Genomic DNA, 15,785 nt, shown 5'->3' on the forward strand with positions numbered 1-15,785 from the left:
TATTTACTAGTGTACGGTATTCGAATAAGAAACAAAAATTAATTGCGGATAAATATTTATTATTATTTTAAGCCGTAACTAAGGACGCGTTGTTGGATACGCGCATGCGCATTGGCGTAGAAGTCGCCAGCATTTCCCTGTGCAGCTGAGTTGGATGTTTGTACGCTAATGCTGTCATGATGCAGCCTTTGTTGTTTGTTAATGTATATTCCATTGAATATATTCATAGTTTTTAAGGCGTGTAGGTGATCGGCCATGAAGCTAACAAGGAAACTTGTTCTTGCTAAGGCCAAGGCCTCCGACTTAGAAAGCGTGAAGAAACTAAACTGCTGGTGAGAGCTTAAGTTGATTACATCTCCAATTTACCTGGTTGTTGGTCTACATGTTAATAGCCGGATTGGTTAAAACAACTGGCTCCACGTTTCAAACCTGTGCTGACGTTGTTGTACGTGTTGTTTTGCAGGGGATGCAACCTGACCGACGTGAGTAGTGAAAGTTGCGTGGATGGCTGTTTCTCAGTGAATCATGTCGAGCTTTCATGTACTTTTTTATTAAAACCATCACATACACCGAGATGTTTGAATGTGTGTCGTTTCAGATTTCTATCTTCTCTCAGATGCCCAACATTGAAGTGTTGACTCTCAGGTTGGTGAAGTTTTTACTTTCTTTCTCCAATATGCTTCTAGTTAATGCTGTGAGCCAGGCTTTTCTGTTGGGGCAACCAAACTTTTCACACCTCATAACTACATAAACCGAGTGCAACTCAATTTGATTAATGTTTTGCTTCACCGAAAAATTATCGAATGTTAATTTGAATTTTCTATGCTACTTTTACCGATAGTTGATACCGATAGTACACACACTGCAAGTTACTTAGAGTAGGAGAGAAAAGGCACACATTACCTTAAATAAAGCTGATATTTCCCTAATGGGATTTCATTCAGATCACAATGAAGGCTGCTAGAGACTTAGTTGAATTGTTTTAACAGTGTTAGTCATTTTTGTTATAAATCATGTCTTAATTTCTTTAAAATATAAGCAAAATACCATGATAGCAGCTAGTTTACATATAGCAAAAATAAATAAATAACAAATAAACTTGGAAAGTAGGTAAGTGCCTGAACTTAAACTTAACCCTATGAGCGCTGGGGGTTTTCATAGAAAAATATTTAGATTTCATTTCACGATTTTGAAAGGCTGTGGCTTACAGTTGTTAAGAGATAAAGTCATATTGTAACTGAGAAAAGATGTTACGCCTATCAAATTTGTGTGCATGTGCTGTTTTTGGCTCTTTTTCTTCCACTACCTGCTGTCAAGTGCTCAGCCTTCCTCCAATTTCAAGCTTGTCAAAAAGGTTCTTAATTCCAAAGAAGGGGATCAACAAGGACCCGAAACCTGTCCCAGCTGAAAACAGATCTAGAGCTGAGCTCTCCAAACTTTTCCTTAGATGTAAGCAAAGTAGAGAAATCCATTAAACGTTGACAGAACTGTTGATGTTTGGTCGGGAGTTTGATCTCATGTTATGTTTTTGTTTCTTTATTTGGAACTTAAATACATTAGTGTGACGACTAATTTGTCAGTTCTCAATTCCATTAATGGACAGAATTGCATTTAGAGGTAACCGATCTTATTTATTAATACTTGATCACCCAGCTATGAGTCTATTGTCAGCACACAATTATCAAAAACACACGCTGTCTTGGTCCCTTCTCATCAGTGGAACCATTTCTCATGATTTGCTGACCACGACGCTTTCCTTGTTTCTGTGTCTGCAGCGTGAACAACATCTCGTCTCTATCTCCACTGGCCAGCTGTCTGTCTCTGAGTGAACTGTACCTGAGGAGAAATACGGTTCCTACACTCTCTGAGCTCTGCCACCTGCGTCCGCTGACGCGGCTCAGAGTGCTCTGGCTGGCCGAGAACCCCTGTTGTGGAGCTGACCCGAGCCGGTACCGGCTCACCGTGCTCCGCTGCCTGCCTCGACTCCAGAAGCTCGACAATCAAGGTGATTTTATCTCGTTTTTGCAGGTCTGAGATGTCGGTTCACTTTTAATGCTTTTTCACAATCTTTAAAAAGTAGCTGGGCCTTATATAGTGCCTTGCAAAAGTATTCATTGCCCTTGAACTTTTCCAGACCTGTCGTTACCTTAGAACTGCCAACTATACTCAGACCAAAAAAAATAAAAATAAAAGTTTTGCTTAGTTCTAAAAAAAAAAAAAGAGGAAAATCTGTTTAGTTTGGTGAGCATCTGTGTTCAGCCCCCTGAGTCGATCCCTTTTTAGAAGTACCTTTCTCTGCAGTTACTTTTTCAAGTTTCTTCTCTGTATGTGCATCACTGCTGCATCTCTACCAGATTTGCACGTCTAGAAACTGAAAGTTTCGCCCGTTCACAGAACAGTTCAAGCTCAGATTCATTGGAAAGTTTTATAGAACAACAATTTTCAAGTCTTACCAAAGATTCTCAAATGTATTTAGGTCTGGGCTTTGACTGGGCCGTTCTGACACATAAACAGGCCTTGGTCTGAATCGTTCTGCTGTAGCTCTGTCTTTATGTAGGGTTGTTTATTTGCTGGAAGGTAATACCTCTGCCCCACACTCAAATCTACTGGCGCTTCAGAAACAGTTTCTTTCTGACCAAGCAATGGACCACCTCTTGTTCAGGAGGTTTAGCTCAATCCGTCTTCCCGTCACCTCAGATCAGCTTCCCTGTCCTCATTAAAAAATATACTACTCAAAAAAATAAAGGGAACACTTGGAGTTACATTGTGTTAAGTTTTCCCTTTATTTTGTTGAGCAGTATACTTCGAGGCAGGGATGGTGTGTTCAGGTGATGTAGTCTTGATGTTCTTGAAGCTGTCGCTTGTTTTCTAGGCACCTGGTTTCCCTGGATTCCCGTACAAATGCATGCCACCCTTCCCAGGTTTTTATAGATTTTATTTGAATCTGTAACGTGGTACAATATGCGATAATTCAGTCCCTGACCAATTTTCCGTCCACGTCTGACGTTTTGTGTTCAGTGGTAACGGAGGATGAGGTCGCGCTTGCTCTGGTGGAAGGTGACGAGGTCAGCACACCCACCAGCAGCATCCAGAACCAGCTTCCCAACAACGGCCTTCCAGATGCAGAGATGGAGAACGACCCGCTCAACTACAACATGGAGGAGACCAAGTAGGCCCTGTGATCTTTCACGTATAAAAAGGCGAACGGCTTAACTTTTTCTACACGGGGACGTTTCTAAAATCCCTTTTTTTTTTGTCAGCAAAATCCGAGAAGAGCTGGGAATGAAGCCGCTGTCGAGAGACAAATTCTCCTCCCTCTCTTCTCCGTCCACCATGGAGAAGCCGACAATGAAAAAGGTAGCTTCTGCAAACAGCACCCATTTGCCCCCCGACACGTGCAACTTAAACGGCGAGAGATTCATGCCGGTAGTTTTGCTCTTTTCAGACCCACGTCCTCGATGCGGTTCTGCTTCTGCTGAGGGACCTGGATGAAGAGGAGCTCCAGGTCGTGCACACGGCGACGCAGAACCGCCTGCAGACCTACACGCTGGACTCGGGAGATGGTCAGAGGACGTCAGCTGAGAAAGCTGCAGACATCCAGCACTAACAATATTCACAGCATGCGCTCAGAGAATAATATCCCACGTCCAACACCAATCTCAGGATTCTGAAACACGCACGGCTTCTCCTGGTTCCCTCTGTTTATTTATGTGCATAGTTTGTAATTTAATTTCACTGCCTCTTCTCATTTTATCGTCTCCCTTTCATGGCCACAGTTTTCCCCATTAATCAAGGAACATCATTTTTTTTAATCCGCATGCCCACACGCATGCTTGCATAAACAGAAGAATGTATGTTTTGTCTAATGTGTTGCTCTATTTTGAAATTAAAGACAATATCCAGCAATAATTTAACTTACTGTTACTTTTATTGACTCCGCTGAAATGTGAACGTCACAGTGCGTTGGTGCATTTAGAGCTAACACTTTAGTCCACCTAGTGCTATTTGCCAGGATGGCTTTCATATCAGCCCAGCGGCTATACTAGAAGCCTGCGGGAAAAATCCAGATCATAACTGGGAAGTCTGGTCCTTTCAGTCGTCATCCTCGTTCTCCAGGAAGTCCATCAGCGTGCTCGTTTCCACAGCAACCATCAGGTACTCCACCCCATCTGCACCCTGGTGCAAAGTGAAAAAAACAGAAGCATACATTAAAGAAGGGAAAGATGCCGAGGTTTAGGCAGAGGTTGTGCTTAAGGAGCAGAAGTGGAGTAGAAGTGGAGGACCTTGCGTGTCCGGATCAGTTTGTGGTCTCTGAACTCCGTCAGCTGAGTCCTGAGCGTGAGGTCAGAGTTCACCAAGAACGCCTCTCGACAGCGCTGGTAGAAGTCTTGGAACGACAAGCCTGGACGTGGCAGAAGAAGTGTTGACATCGTCACATCGATTAAATTATCCCAGAAGAGAATGAGTTAAGTAGTTTCAGCTTTTGAAGGCATGCGTACCCGAGTATGAAGGATTGTCTTTGTTTTCCAGCTGAAATTTTATCAGCAGTCTGAAGATTCCTCTGCAGAGAGAAAGTGAAGCTGATGTTAGTGGATAAACTCTAAAAGGTTTGACAAACAGTCAGAATTTGAAGGTCTTCTCGGATCATTGATATCCGCTCATCATCAGCATTATTGTCATTTTGCTTTTTCACTAAGCAGCAGTTTCTTCAGAGTGGATCAATGATGCAAAGAACAAAACATTTAATTTATCTCCCTGAGCTAGTTACAGAGAAACAACAACCTTTTTCCAGCCAGCAAAAAGCTTCTGGCTGCATACTTGACTGAATTAGAAGAGCTCATTTCATGTTTCCGTTTCCTGGCACCGACTCGGCTTTTAACCACATTCCAGAAAATGTTCCAAATATTTGTCCTAATGGAACGTCCCACCAGGCCTCACTTCAACCATCTAGCTGCTGGATTGAGGAGAGGTTGAAGAGTTTGGAGGCAGTCTCCCACTGTCTGCGGTGCATCTGTACAGCTGACGGTGATGCGGCTACCGCCAGGCTTCACAGTTGCTGCAGTGTTTGCAGCTCTCACTTTGACTCATCCAAACATTCTTCTTCTCATCGCGGCCAAATAGCGACATTTTTATCTCTCCTTACCACATAACCCATACGTCCAGAAGGCCTTTAGGGCTCATGTGGTCAGTAGCTCACTCTAGTTGCATAGAACGTTTTTATGAAAGATTATCAGGTCTTGCTGCTCTATTAGTTATTTTGGTATTTAATGCTTTGTTTTTGCTCAGTTTGTGATTATAGCCTTTCATGTCTATTTACGATTTTAATGGAAATATGTATTGCACATGTGCAGCAGGGGATAACACAAGGAAGCAGCTAACAGCTATTAGCATCTCCAGGCGAAACAATTAGGGTCTAAGACCCCATGGGAAAAAAAAAAAGAAAAAAAAAAGAAAACAAGAAACGCAAAAAAATATATATTTCCAAGAGGGTAAAGATTAGAATGTCGTTGGGAATATAGTATGATGTTGGTGTTCACTGAAGCGGACGCTAAACCTTTCGAGGCTCAGATGTGACTGCAGAGTTGACTGATCTGAGTAAACGTTCTGATATGAGGCTCTTAAAGTTGCTGTAGATCGGTTTATTTCATTAATAATGGTTGGTCTTGGATCACGCCGAGCTGCCGCTTTATTGCCAGGCATTGCAGAGGGTCAGGTTGGGTCCAGCATTATTTACCATTGATTTATCATTTAAGCAAACCAGCATTATGATCATTCTGTGATACCGTCACTAGATGGCGCCACAGCTGTTTATATTTGTTCATCATGCCTGCTGCTGGGGCTATATTTATCCACACAAAGGACCATGACACATTATCAGGATGGAGGCTTGGTGTATATAACCTTATTTTACCACAATCAAACGGTTTCTGGTCTTTTTTTTTATAAGCATAAACTGTAGCTATATACCTTTAAAAGTGTGTATTTTTGAATGGGGGTTCCCTTCTCGCTCTGCAGCTTCTCTGTCCATGTTGGTGGTAGGTAGGCTACTTTACAGCTTCTTATTCACTGGTGGTTTCCGAGTCTTTCTTAAATAACCAACACTTTGGGTCAGATTGAGTGAAACTTTAACACAGCTGGGTGCTCCAGCAGCAAAGCGAACCCAGACTCATCAAAACTGGTTTTAACCTCCTGGAACGGACCCGACCTCAAGCCCATTGACAATATTTGGACAATGAGTCATAACCAGCCCACGAGTTTAAATGAGCTCCGATGCTGATAAGAGAAGTAGTCGGCTATACAATCAGAAATCAAACCAGTACCTTGCTGATTGAAGGTGTGCAGTTTTTCTGCAACTTCCTAAACAATATCTTGGCAAACATTGGAAGGGGGGGGGGAGTGGTGTACTGGTCTGAATTTGGGAGGAGCTCAAAGTGAAACCTGTGCATTTGAATTTGGAACAACACTAGTTTAAATGTGCCTTTAAGGGCACAGAATGGACTCCAATCTGACATTATTGCTGATGAAGACTGGACATAAACTTAGCCGTCTCAGGAAATGGTCAATAAACGATCCGCTTACCAGGTCTTTCAAACTCGTTTTGAGACGGCTTACCTCGCGTTGGGTGTCAAGCTGCGCAGCACATGGGTGAGGGAGGACAGAGCCAGGGCGCCGGTCTGCTGCACCAGGAGCGAGTTTTCATACGACGTCTCCTCGGTGTAGTGCTGGAACGTCACGCACTCCCACCACAGCCAGTTAAACTGGCTCTGCTTGAACTGGTCCCACACTGGAAACATTACAGGAAGCGCTTAGCCACAGGAGGACCATTCGCCGTGACCAACACGTTTAGCCCGACTCCTCCAAGCAGCCACCTAGGGGGGCGTTGATGTGGTCTATGGAGGCCACCAGGTGCAGGTTGGGCAGGGACGCCAGCTGGCCCAGCGCACTCTGGGTCTTCTCCCCTCGCAGCATCGGCCCATCGATGTTGTGGATCAGCAGGTATACGTGGAGATCTGGGCCTGTGGTGACATGGCAGGAAATGTCAGTCCAGTCCAACTAAAGAGGGAAACCTTTTCACGTGCACGCTTACTGTCTCTGAGGGTCTGGGCGATGAAGTGGATCTGATCTGAGGGGGTGCGGAAAGTCCCCTGGTGCTCCAGAACCTCACAGGTCAAAGCATTTAATATCTACAGAAATGATAGGGAGTAAAATTAAACAAAATTAAACACAAAAAAAAATATTCAGTCAGAAGGGTCTTGATCTTGCGTTTTCCTTCTCTACAGACCGACTTAAGAGTGATGGAGGGGAAGAAGCCGTTGATGACGACGTGGACCTCTTGAGACAGATGAGACACCCTGAAGTCTTCCAGCAAAGCCTTCTTGCTGCCCAAACCGTAAACCAGCACACTGAATCCCAGCCTGCACACACACATGCACACGTCTGACAGCGCCTCGCAGAAGTATTCACACCATGGGGCTTTTTCACATTTTGCCGTATCACAATCAGTGTTTTATTTGGGATTTTAGGCGACAGATCAACAAAAAGTAGCGCTTTTTAACAAATACAGATGTGTGGCATGAATTTGTTTCTAGCTCCCCTGAGTTAATTCTTTGTAATTAATCCTTCACTGCAAGGACAGCTGCAGATGTTTATGCAAACAGGATTTCACATAATAAAAGAACTGGGATATCTCCCCTCAAACTCTCATCATTACAAATGTAGCACCAGGTTACAAATATCCTTATTAGTTTATTATGATGATTATTTAACAGCCAGAAGTAGTTTTAGTTGAATTTTTTATTTTTTATTTTAATTCTGCATTTTGTGCTTTAAATAATTTATTTGTCGTTTTTTTTAGAAGAAAAAAAAATTACGTTTTCAGAATGTCTGATTTTAAAGATTCAGCCTTGGTCTTGGAGGGCTGGTCTTCCATCACTGGATCTCTGATTAATGCTCTCCTTGCCTGTCAGTGGAGGTGGATGTCCTGGCAGGTCTGAGGTTCTGTCAGGATTGTTCTGCTTCCAGATGATGGGCTGATCAGAGATGTTTAAAACTGGAGGTGGTATTTTATGACCTCATCCTGCTTTAAACACCCTGACCCGTCTGCTGGGGTCGTTGGTCTTCATGACGCTGTTTGTTCACTCATGTTCTCTAACAAAGCCGGTTTATACTGAGATTAAGATGCTTATTAGAGGACTTCTGAAGGACTGCACAGAATTTTATGTGGAGGAAACGGGCTGAGTACAGATGGATGCCCATGCTTGTTTATTTTTCAGGCTTTTGTTTAGGCACTAGTGGCTTGTTTTTCACACAGTAGGCTGACAGGAAAGAGGGTTTGAGAGAGAGGGAAGACACATGGCAAAGGACAACAGGCTGGAACAGAACCCCGGTCAGCCAGGTCGAGGACCAAGTGTGTCGTGCTCATTACTCCTGCCCCATCTGTCCCTTTTATTGTGATTCACAATTTTGCTACATTTTATGTTGATCAGACTCACACACACACACACAAAAAATCCCAATAAAATCCACTAAGGTTGGTGGCTGTAAATTGACTAAACTAATTATGAATATAGTTCATTTTAAAAGCCACTGCATGTTTAACAGACAACACTTAAACCCTGAATAGATAAGAGCCATACTTACTGTAACTGTAACATCCATTTGGAAAAGTGCTTTCTGTGTTTGTTGTGCAGCTGCTGGATCTCCGCTGAGTAACAGGATGGTTTCCCTTCTAAGAGACGAGCCAGAGTCTCCTGGAAAAAACAGCAGAAATTCAGCCAACGCGTCAAACTTTTAATTAAATTAAAGCCATTGAGCGAGTTTGAAATCACAGACTAACAAACCCTGTCTAGTTTAGGGGTGTGGAGCCGCTCGAGGGTCCGGTCTGACGTCAGAACCTTGGAGCTGCCGTGCGCCTCAAAGTAGTCCTCGATCATGGTGGGTTCTGCTGTGTTCTTGCTCTTCTTGGCTGGAGTCTTGCAGAGAGCTGCGGATAAGCGTTTACTGGGGGTTCTCTGGTTCTCCTTGTCCTCTATATTCACTTTCTGCTTTTCCTTTAGCCTGTCCTCCTCTTCCTCCTCCTCCTCCTCATCTTCTTCCTCCTCAGAGTCAGAGGGGGAGAGCTCACTGTCGCTGTCCGACCGAAGGCTCGGCGCTGAGAAAAAAAAAACAGATTCAGATTACACCAGATTTACATCTAGTGCTTGCAAAATAATGCAAACCCTTCAACTTTTCCTCATCACAAACTTCAATGTGTTTTATTTGGGGTTTGATGTGATAGAACAACACAAGGCAGCGCATAAGTGCGAAGTTGAAGCAAAGGATAAATGGTGTGTGTATCTATTCGGCCTCTTTTACTGTGACACCCCTAAAAAAACTAAAATAAAATCAGGGGCAGGGAAACTGATGCGTGCCACTAAATACAGGACAACCCTGAAAAGGCTCTGTTTTATTATTCCATGTCCCATTTCTGCATTAATACTCAGCGCTGGCTGATCACAGCCAAGGCATCCGTTAAACACAGTGAAGTTTGTGGGTTTAACGCGACCAAACATGAAAGAAATGTCGTTGTGTATGAAAACATCTCATTCCAACACGCCACACTTACTGGTTAGTCTCTTTCTGAGCCTGTGAGGTGTTGTGGACACAAACCGCACCTTCTTGCCCTGCTTTCAGAACCGTAGAGCAGAGGTGATGAAGAGGCCAGACAAAATTCACATTACAAAGGGTGACTTTTGTTTGGGGGGGGGGGGGGGGTCCTACCTTCTGAGGTGTTCTGCTTTCGCCTTTGTGGTCTGGAGGGAGAGAAAGCACAACGCATGATATTCTACTAATGACCACAGGATGTGATCCAGCCAACGAGACCGTCTGTCGCACTCACGTCGGCCTGCTCGCGTGGGGGTGCAGGGTTCAGCCGGAAGGAATCGCACGTTTTTCCCAGGGGTCCGGGCGAGCTCACTCGCTGCACCGACACAAAAAAAAAAAAAAAAAAAAAGAGACACACAACACAGAGTGTCCAACACGGTCAATCCAGCCGCAGGGAAACACTGAGGAAGCACACGAGAGGACAGCTGCGGCCCTCACCTGTGTTTGCCATGCTGTTGCCACGCTTGACTTTCTGGAACGTGAAGATGGAGGAACCGGCCACTCTGGACAAACCATCCTCCTCTTCTGCAAAAGCCGAGAAAAATGACAGGAATGGAGGATCTTTTGCTCTTCTAATTGTTACTAAAGATAAACGACCTTGTGAGAATTCAGACAGGCCTAAAACGCCAATCATACATATTCAGTCTCGCGTCATGAGCTGTTAATAATCAAACATCTGTTAAATTTACATCAAGCTACATATCAATGCATTTCAGTTACTCATTTCAAGCGTTTACTTTTGGGAATTTAGATTGTATTTAAATGTATTGAAATGCATTTGCCTGTTGGTGGAATTTAATTTGAATCAGAGCCCTGAACACATCTACCCTGAGGCAGAAGCATCCGACACTCCAGAAGCCTCTTAGCCAGCGGCAGAGGAACGGGGAGCTGGAGAACCAGCTGGTAAAACCTGACAGCGTGTGCCACACCTTCATTATTATCGGTTCCTAAAGCTTGGATGTAGTTCTGCTGATCCAGGACTCCGCTTTCCTCCTGATCCTGCCGTCCGTCCTCTGCGCGTCCCTTCCGTCCAGCTGGGCTCTTAAACTTGACCATCCTCTGCGTGGAGCCGGCGCTGCTCTGCACGCCTGGAGGCACGACACAAAAACAAACATACGGTCAGAGGCACAACCGAACACAGCTGATTTGAGTTTTTAAACATAGTTCACAAATTCTTAGTAGAGTTCAAGTTTGAGCCGTTTCAGACGCTTCATTCATTTCAAACCGAGCTTAGACGTGTGTTTGGGTTCATTTTCCTAATGGACCACCCAAACCTATCCTAGTCTCAACCATGCAGCTGCTGATTTAAGTTGAAACTGAGGAATTAGCCGTCCTCTTTATTATTCCACACACCTTGTTTGATGGATCAATACCTCCACAAAGCTGTCCTTCAGCATAATGCTGCCACCACCATGCTCCACAGCTGGTACATTGTTCTCAGATTTGAACGTTTCACCTTGCTTCCTTTAAACATACTTTTTGTCAAATAGCTTAATCACAAACCTTTGTTCCAACAGTTCCCGGTTTGCGGTCTGTGCCATTGGGTTTTCTGGTTTCACGGTGAACCTCCAGGCTAATTTGCTTACAGCGGTGAAAGGTCGTTTCTGATTAGATGGCTGTTCCAAGAGGACAATAGTCCCAAACACGCATGCAATTTTTTTTTTTTTTTTTTTATAGGAATAGACAAATAGCCTCATCGCTGTTTAAATCAAGTGCACCGATTGTGCCACAAAGAGTGGGAGTGGTCAGACACAAGGTAAGGATCAGGTCAGATTAGAAGAGCAGCTTCCTGAGGGATGAGGGTGTACGTATACTTTTGAGCGGGTAATTATACTCTTGTGTCCCATCAAGCATAATCAGTTCTTTTGTTATTGACGTTGTTGTTGTTTTTTTTTGCTTGAATCATCGTTCAACCGCGAGAAAACACGGGATTTAATAACTGTGTACATTTTTCACACTGTGTGCAGAAGGAAAGTAGAGCTCCTCACCCTCCTGTTTGTCCACGATGTGCTCCAGAACATCTCCATCCCCGACGAACTTCACCTCCAGCTCACTCATTCCTCAGGATGAAGCAGCGACACACACTGAGAGCCCGGCGGTGAGCCCACCGACTACAACACGCAGCAGGCAGCAGGCAGCAGACCGAGGCGATGCCTGGCTGCTGGTGAACAGCTCCCACTCTGCTTTACTCACAGCACAGCTGCCGTGGCATGGATAACTACCACACCTAAAGACAAGAACTACAATCTAACGCCACTTACTTGGGTTCACTAGACAGAGGCCAGCAGGTGTGAAATAAAGAAAAACAAAAAAAATAAAAACAAAAAAACAATGTATTTCTTAGTTGTGCCGCGGCGTGACAAGTTTCCGCGCCATCCTGCCGAAGATTTTAAACCACGTGACAAGTGAAAGGTCAGCCAGTGACCAATCAGAACACCGGTTTCGCTTAAGACTCCATTTCCCAGGTTGCACCGCAGAGCAGAGCTTACTGCATAACACCGGCTAAGATGATTTTTTTTTGTATTAGATAGAAAGATATAGAGCTTATAGATACTTGTAAAAAATATATAGAGAGATTAATTGATAGAGATTGACAGCCAGACTGGCCTTTGATAAATGTTTTGACCGACGTGCGTATATACATTTACTAGTACAAGTATTCTAAATATAATAGGTGTGTGTTTCTAATATAGATATAGAGAGAGATTATATATTATATATATAAGATCAGAGATAGATGATATAGATATCTACTATCTATCTCTCTCTTTATTAGAAGAAGATATATCTATATTAGGATATTCTAGTGAGAGAGATATCTCTATCTTCTCCTCTCTATCTTCTCTATATATTTATATTCTCTATTATATTTCTTATTTATATCTATCTCTACTCTATTTCTCCTTTTATCTATTTTCTTTATATATATTTTTATATCTATCTCATATCTCTATATATCTCTCCTCTATCTTAATATATATATACATACGTACGTATATTTGTATATAAATCAATTGGTTAAATCTAAACATTGTGGTCTTCATTATTTCATAAAACCATGTAAACATTTTAAGATCTGGTATAGACACAGATTAGCAACCGACTTTTTGGGGGAGTATTAAAGAGATAAAATTACTAATATGAGAAAAAAGTCATAGGAGAATAAAGTAAATAAAAATACAAAAGTGGTAATATTATGAGAAAAACGTCCTATTATGACAATTAAGGGGGAACATTTCCAGAATAGTCACAGTTTGTAGAACTATCTTAGTTCTGGAGTAATAGGGCCAGGTTAGATTCTTATAATTATTTTTATTCTTTATGAGAATAAAGTCTGGAGAATGAAGCCAAGAGGGATACGAAAATAAACTCGTAATATTACAAAAATAAAAATATTACAAATATAAAGTATATTTTGAGATTAAAGTCCCTCTGATACTGTTCAAGTGAATCAGTCTAACTGCAGATTTGCCACATTTAACATGGAGGACGCTCTGACGCATCCCTTGCATAGGCAGACCCCGCCCAACGAGGCGTCTACGTATATCATGTCTATGGTTTAGACTACCAATCTAGTGAATTTATTGCAAGCTGAAGTTTAACAATAAACACAATTTCTTAAATTTCAATGCAAATGTGTCTAATAAATAGATTTTATATAAAAATATTATATATAATGTTTGTATTAGTATTCAAGGGTGCTTTTTCAGAGGGATCACGGATTGCTGTGGCCATTGACTTGCTGCATGACTTTTCTTCTATTTCTTTTGGGTAATCCCCTAAGGACAGTGTTACGGCCAGTGGCCTTTTCTGTATTTGTTGTTTTCAGTGGCTATTCAGATTGACTCCACCTGGAAGTGAGTGCCCTGCTGGTCCTGTGCCACATCCTGACGCCGTGATTGGGTCATCAAATACCGGCTCCACCAATCATTGTTGAGGCCTCCCTTTAAGAACCGAGGACATCCTGGAAGAGGGCGCGGCTGTTTCTTTGTTTAGACAGCTTGCCACTTTGTTAGAGGTTTGACTGCTGTAAACTTGTTTTGCTAATGCTTGTTAGCTTTGATAGGTCTGGTTAGCTTTGATAGCCCTTGTTGGCTTTGACTACTTTTGATAGCCCTTGTTGGCTTTGACTACTTTTGATAGCCCTTGTTGGCTTTGACTACTTATGATAACCTTTGTTAGCAATGACAGCTTGTGTCATTCACTTTTGCCCCTGTGAGGGATCTTTGAATTCTCTGTTAGAGAACTGTAGTTTATTTTGGTATACCCTGTTCTGAAAGTCCATTGTTTTGTTTGGTTAAGTTTTTTTGGTTTACAACCGATTTGTTTTGTTTAGTGCCCATTGGTTGTAAGACCCTACATTTTGACTCTTGTTACCTTTTGTTCTGTTTTTTTTAAACCCAAACAATAAACCCTTTTTAAACTGTTAAACCTTACCATCTAGGTTTCTTTAATGTTACTTCCTTTTCCCCTGGCCGAGCTGGGTCGTAACATTAAATGGGGGCTCGTCCGGGAGTTGTTTAATACGGTCCTGTGGCTACAGTTTAGGGAAATTTGTTTGGCTTTGCTGCCTGAAGGTACTGCTGTAAAGTTTGTGTTGTTCAGAAATGGCTCAGTTTAATATTGACCAGTTCTTGGAACAGCCTTCTCTTGAAAACCTTGCATCTTGCCGTAAATCAGATTTAGCGGAGATTGCAGGTTACTTTTCCATTTCCTATTCTAAGCAATTGCTAAAGAAGGAACTAAGGGAGCTAATTGTGAATAAACTGGTTGAGTTGAATTTGTTATCTTTGCCTTCACAGATCCCAAGCTCAGGTGATTTACCAACTGTTGCTGTGTCTGCTGCAGAGATGGAATCTGCTGGCCCCTCAAACCTTGCAGAGAGACCTCAGGAGTTAAAACCAGAGGGGGACCTGAAGGTGGTTGGTGGGATTCAGACACCCGTCACACTTCCTAGGTTTGATCCCCTCTCGGCTTCCTCTGGATCTGTTGGGTCCAAAGTTGATGCTCGCCTGAAGGTTCGTCTCGCCAGATTGCAAATTGAGGCTGAGGAGAAAGCACAACTCAGGCAATATCAGCTTGAAGTTAAACGGTTGGAAATTGAGGCTGAAAAAGCTGTAAAGCTTCGACAGCTAGATCTTGAGTATAAGGCCAGATGTCCAGTTCAAACAACCAGTGAGAGCCCTACTAGTAGTTCTAGTGGGCCCTCTTCTATTAGACCCTTTGATGTTACCAAGTATATTTCCTTAGTACCTGAGTTTCGAGAGACAGAGATTGATTCTTATTTCTCTGCTTTTGAGCGAATAGCACAGGCTTTACAGTGGCCACCTGACGTTTGGTCTTTGCTTTTACAGTGCAAAATCCATGGTAAAGCTCAAGAGGTTGTAGCTTCCCTTCCCCTTTCAGGTACCCTAGAATATGATGTGGTTAAAACTGCAATTTTGAAAGCTTATGAGCTGGTCCCTGAGGCTTACCGACAAAAATTTAGGTCTTTTAAGAAAAGCCCTTCGCAGACCTATGTAGAGTTCGCCAGAGAAAAAGGAAGTCTCTTTGACCGTTGGTGTGTTTCAAGTAAGGTGACAAATTTTGATACTCTGAGAGAACTTGTTCTAGTGGAAGAGTTCAAAAATTGTCTACCTGAACGTGTTGTTGTTCACCTAAATGAGCAAAAGGTAAACTCACTGTCTTCTGCTGCTGTGTTAGCTGATGAGTATGTGCTTACACATAAGTCTACCTTTCAGTCAGTGCTCAATAAAAATGCGTCTACGAAGTCAGTTGTTGAACAACCCAAATCAACTCCTCAAAAGAATGACAAGGAGTGTTTCTATTGTCACAACACAGGTCATCTCATTGCTAATTGTTTAGCCTTGAAACGAAAACAACAGAACACACAGACTAAACCTAAAGGTGTGGGGTTAATAAAGAGCCATTCTCATACCCCAGGAAAGGCTGAACTTAGTTATAGTCCAGACCCGTGTTATGAACCTTTTTTGCTGACTGGATATGTTTCATTACCAGGAAAACTTGCAGATTCACACCCAGTTCGTATTTTGCGAGACACTGGTGCCTCCCAATCTGTTATCTTAACAGATTCATTACCATTTTCTGAGTTGTCATCTTGTGGCTACAGTGTTGTACTGCAA

At 42.7% G+C, this 15,785-nt stretch overlaps 2 protein-coding genes across 3 annotated transcripts; one reads left to right on the top strand and one right to left on the bottom strand.

Annotated features, from left to right (window-relative positions):
- The first annotated feature begins 106 nt into the window (after positions 1 to 106).
- cfap410 (cilia and flagella associated protein 410) lies at positions 107 to 3,909 on the top strand. The gene is made up of 7 exons (XM_012868377.3): positions 107 to 332; positions 464 to 482; positions 599 to 645; positions 1,776 to 2,005; positions 3,019 to 3,169; positions 3,261 to 3,357; positions 3,446 to 3,909. The coding sequence occupies exons 1-7, from the start codon at positions 256 to 258 to the stop codon at positions 3,605 to 3,607; spliced, it is 783 nt and encodes a 260-aa protein (XP_012723831.2). The 5' UTR covers positions 107 to 255; the 3' UTR covers positions 3,608 to 3,909.
- orc2 (origin recognition complex, subunit 2) lies at positions 3,907 to 12,051 on the bottom strand. Of its 2 annotated transcripts, none has more exons than XM_021319426.2 (15): positions 11,631 to 12,051; positions 10,572 to 10,730; positions 10,081 to 10,167; positions 9,878 to 9,958; positions 9,760 to 9,791; positions 9,605 to 9,665; positions 8,841 to 9,151; positions 8,641 to 8,750; positions 7,283 to 7,415; positions 7,088 to 7,184; positions 6,870 to 7,016; positions 6,613 to 6,784; positions 4,500 to 4,561; positions 4,284 to 4,402; positions 3,907 to 4,176 (listed from the first exon to the last, which is right to left on the bottom strand). In XM_021319426.2, the coding sequence occupies exons 1-15, from the start codon at positions 11,698 to 11,700 to the stop codon at positions 4,093 to 4,095; spliced, it is 1,725 nt and encodes a 574-aa protein (XP_021175101.2). In that variant the 5' UTR covers positions 11,701 to 12,051; the 3' UTR covers positions 3,907 to 4,092. The 2 variants fall into 2 exon arrangements, with proteins under 2 accessions (XP_021175101.2, XP_021175102.2); XM_021319427.2 differs by having other exon boundaries at positions 9,605 to 9,662; positions 11,631 to 12,050.
- Positions 12,052 to 15,785: the final 3,734 nt, after the last annotated feature.

The sequence above is a fragment of the Fundulus heteroclitus genome, chromosome 6 (genome assembly GCF_011125445.2).
Source record: "Fundulus heteroclitus isolate FHET01 chromosome 6, MU-UCD_Fhet_4.1, whole genome shotgun sequence".
Taxonomy (NCBI): domain Eukaryota; kingdom Metazoa; phylum Chordata; class Actinopteri; order Cyprinodontiformes; family Fundulidae; genus Fundulus; species Fundulus heteroclitus.

Coding starts and splice junctions, on each gene's coding strand:
- cfap410 (XM_012868377.3), top strand. CDS start 256: ATGAAGCTAACAAGGAAACTTGTTCTTGCTAAGGCCAAGGCCTCCGAC. Junction 646..1,775: donor ATTGAAGTGTTGACTCTCAG/GTTGGTGAAGTT, acceptor CTGTGTCTGCAG/CGTGAACAACATCTCGTCTC. Junction 2,006..3,018: donor CCAGAAGCTCGACAATCAAG/GTGATTTTATCT, acceptor TTTTGTGTTCAG/TGGTAACGGAGGATGAGGTC.
- orc2 (XM_021319426.2), bottom strand. CDS start 11,700: ATGAGTGAGCTGGAGGTGAAGTTCGTCGGGGATGGAGATGTTCTGGAG. Junction 10,168..10,571: donor AGGAACCGATAATAATGAAG/GTGTGGCACACG, acceptor CGGCTTTTGCAG/AAGAGGAGGATGGTTTGTCC. Junction 8,751..8,840: donor ACACCCCTAAACTAGACAGG/GTTTGTTAGTCT, acceptor TGTTTTTTCCAG/GAGACTCTGGCTCGTCTCTT.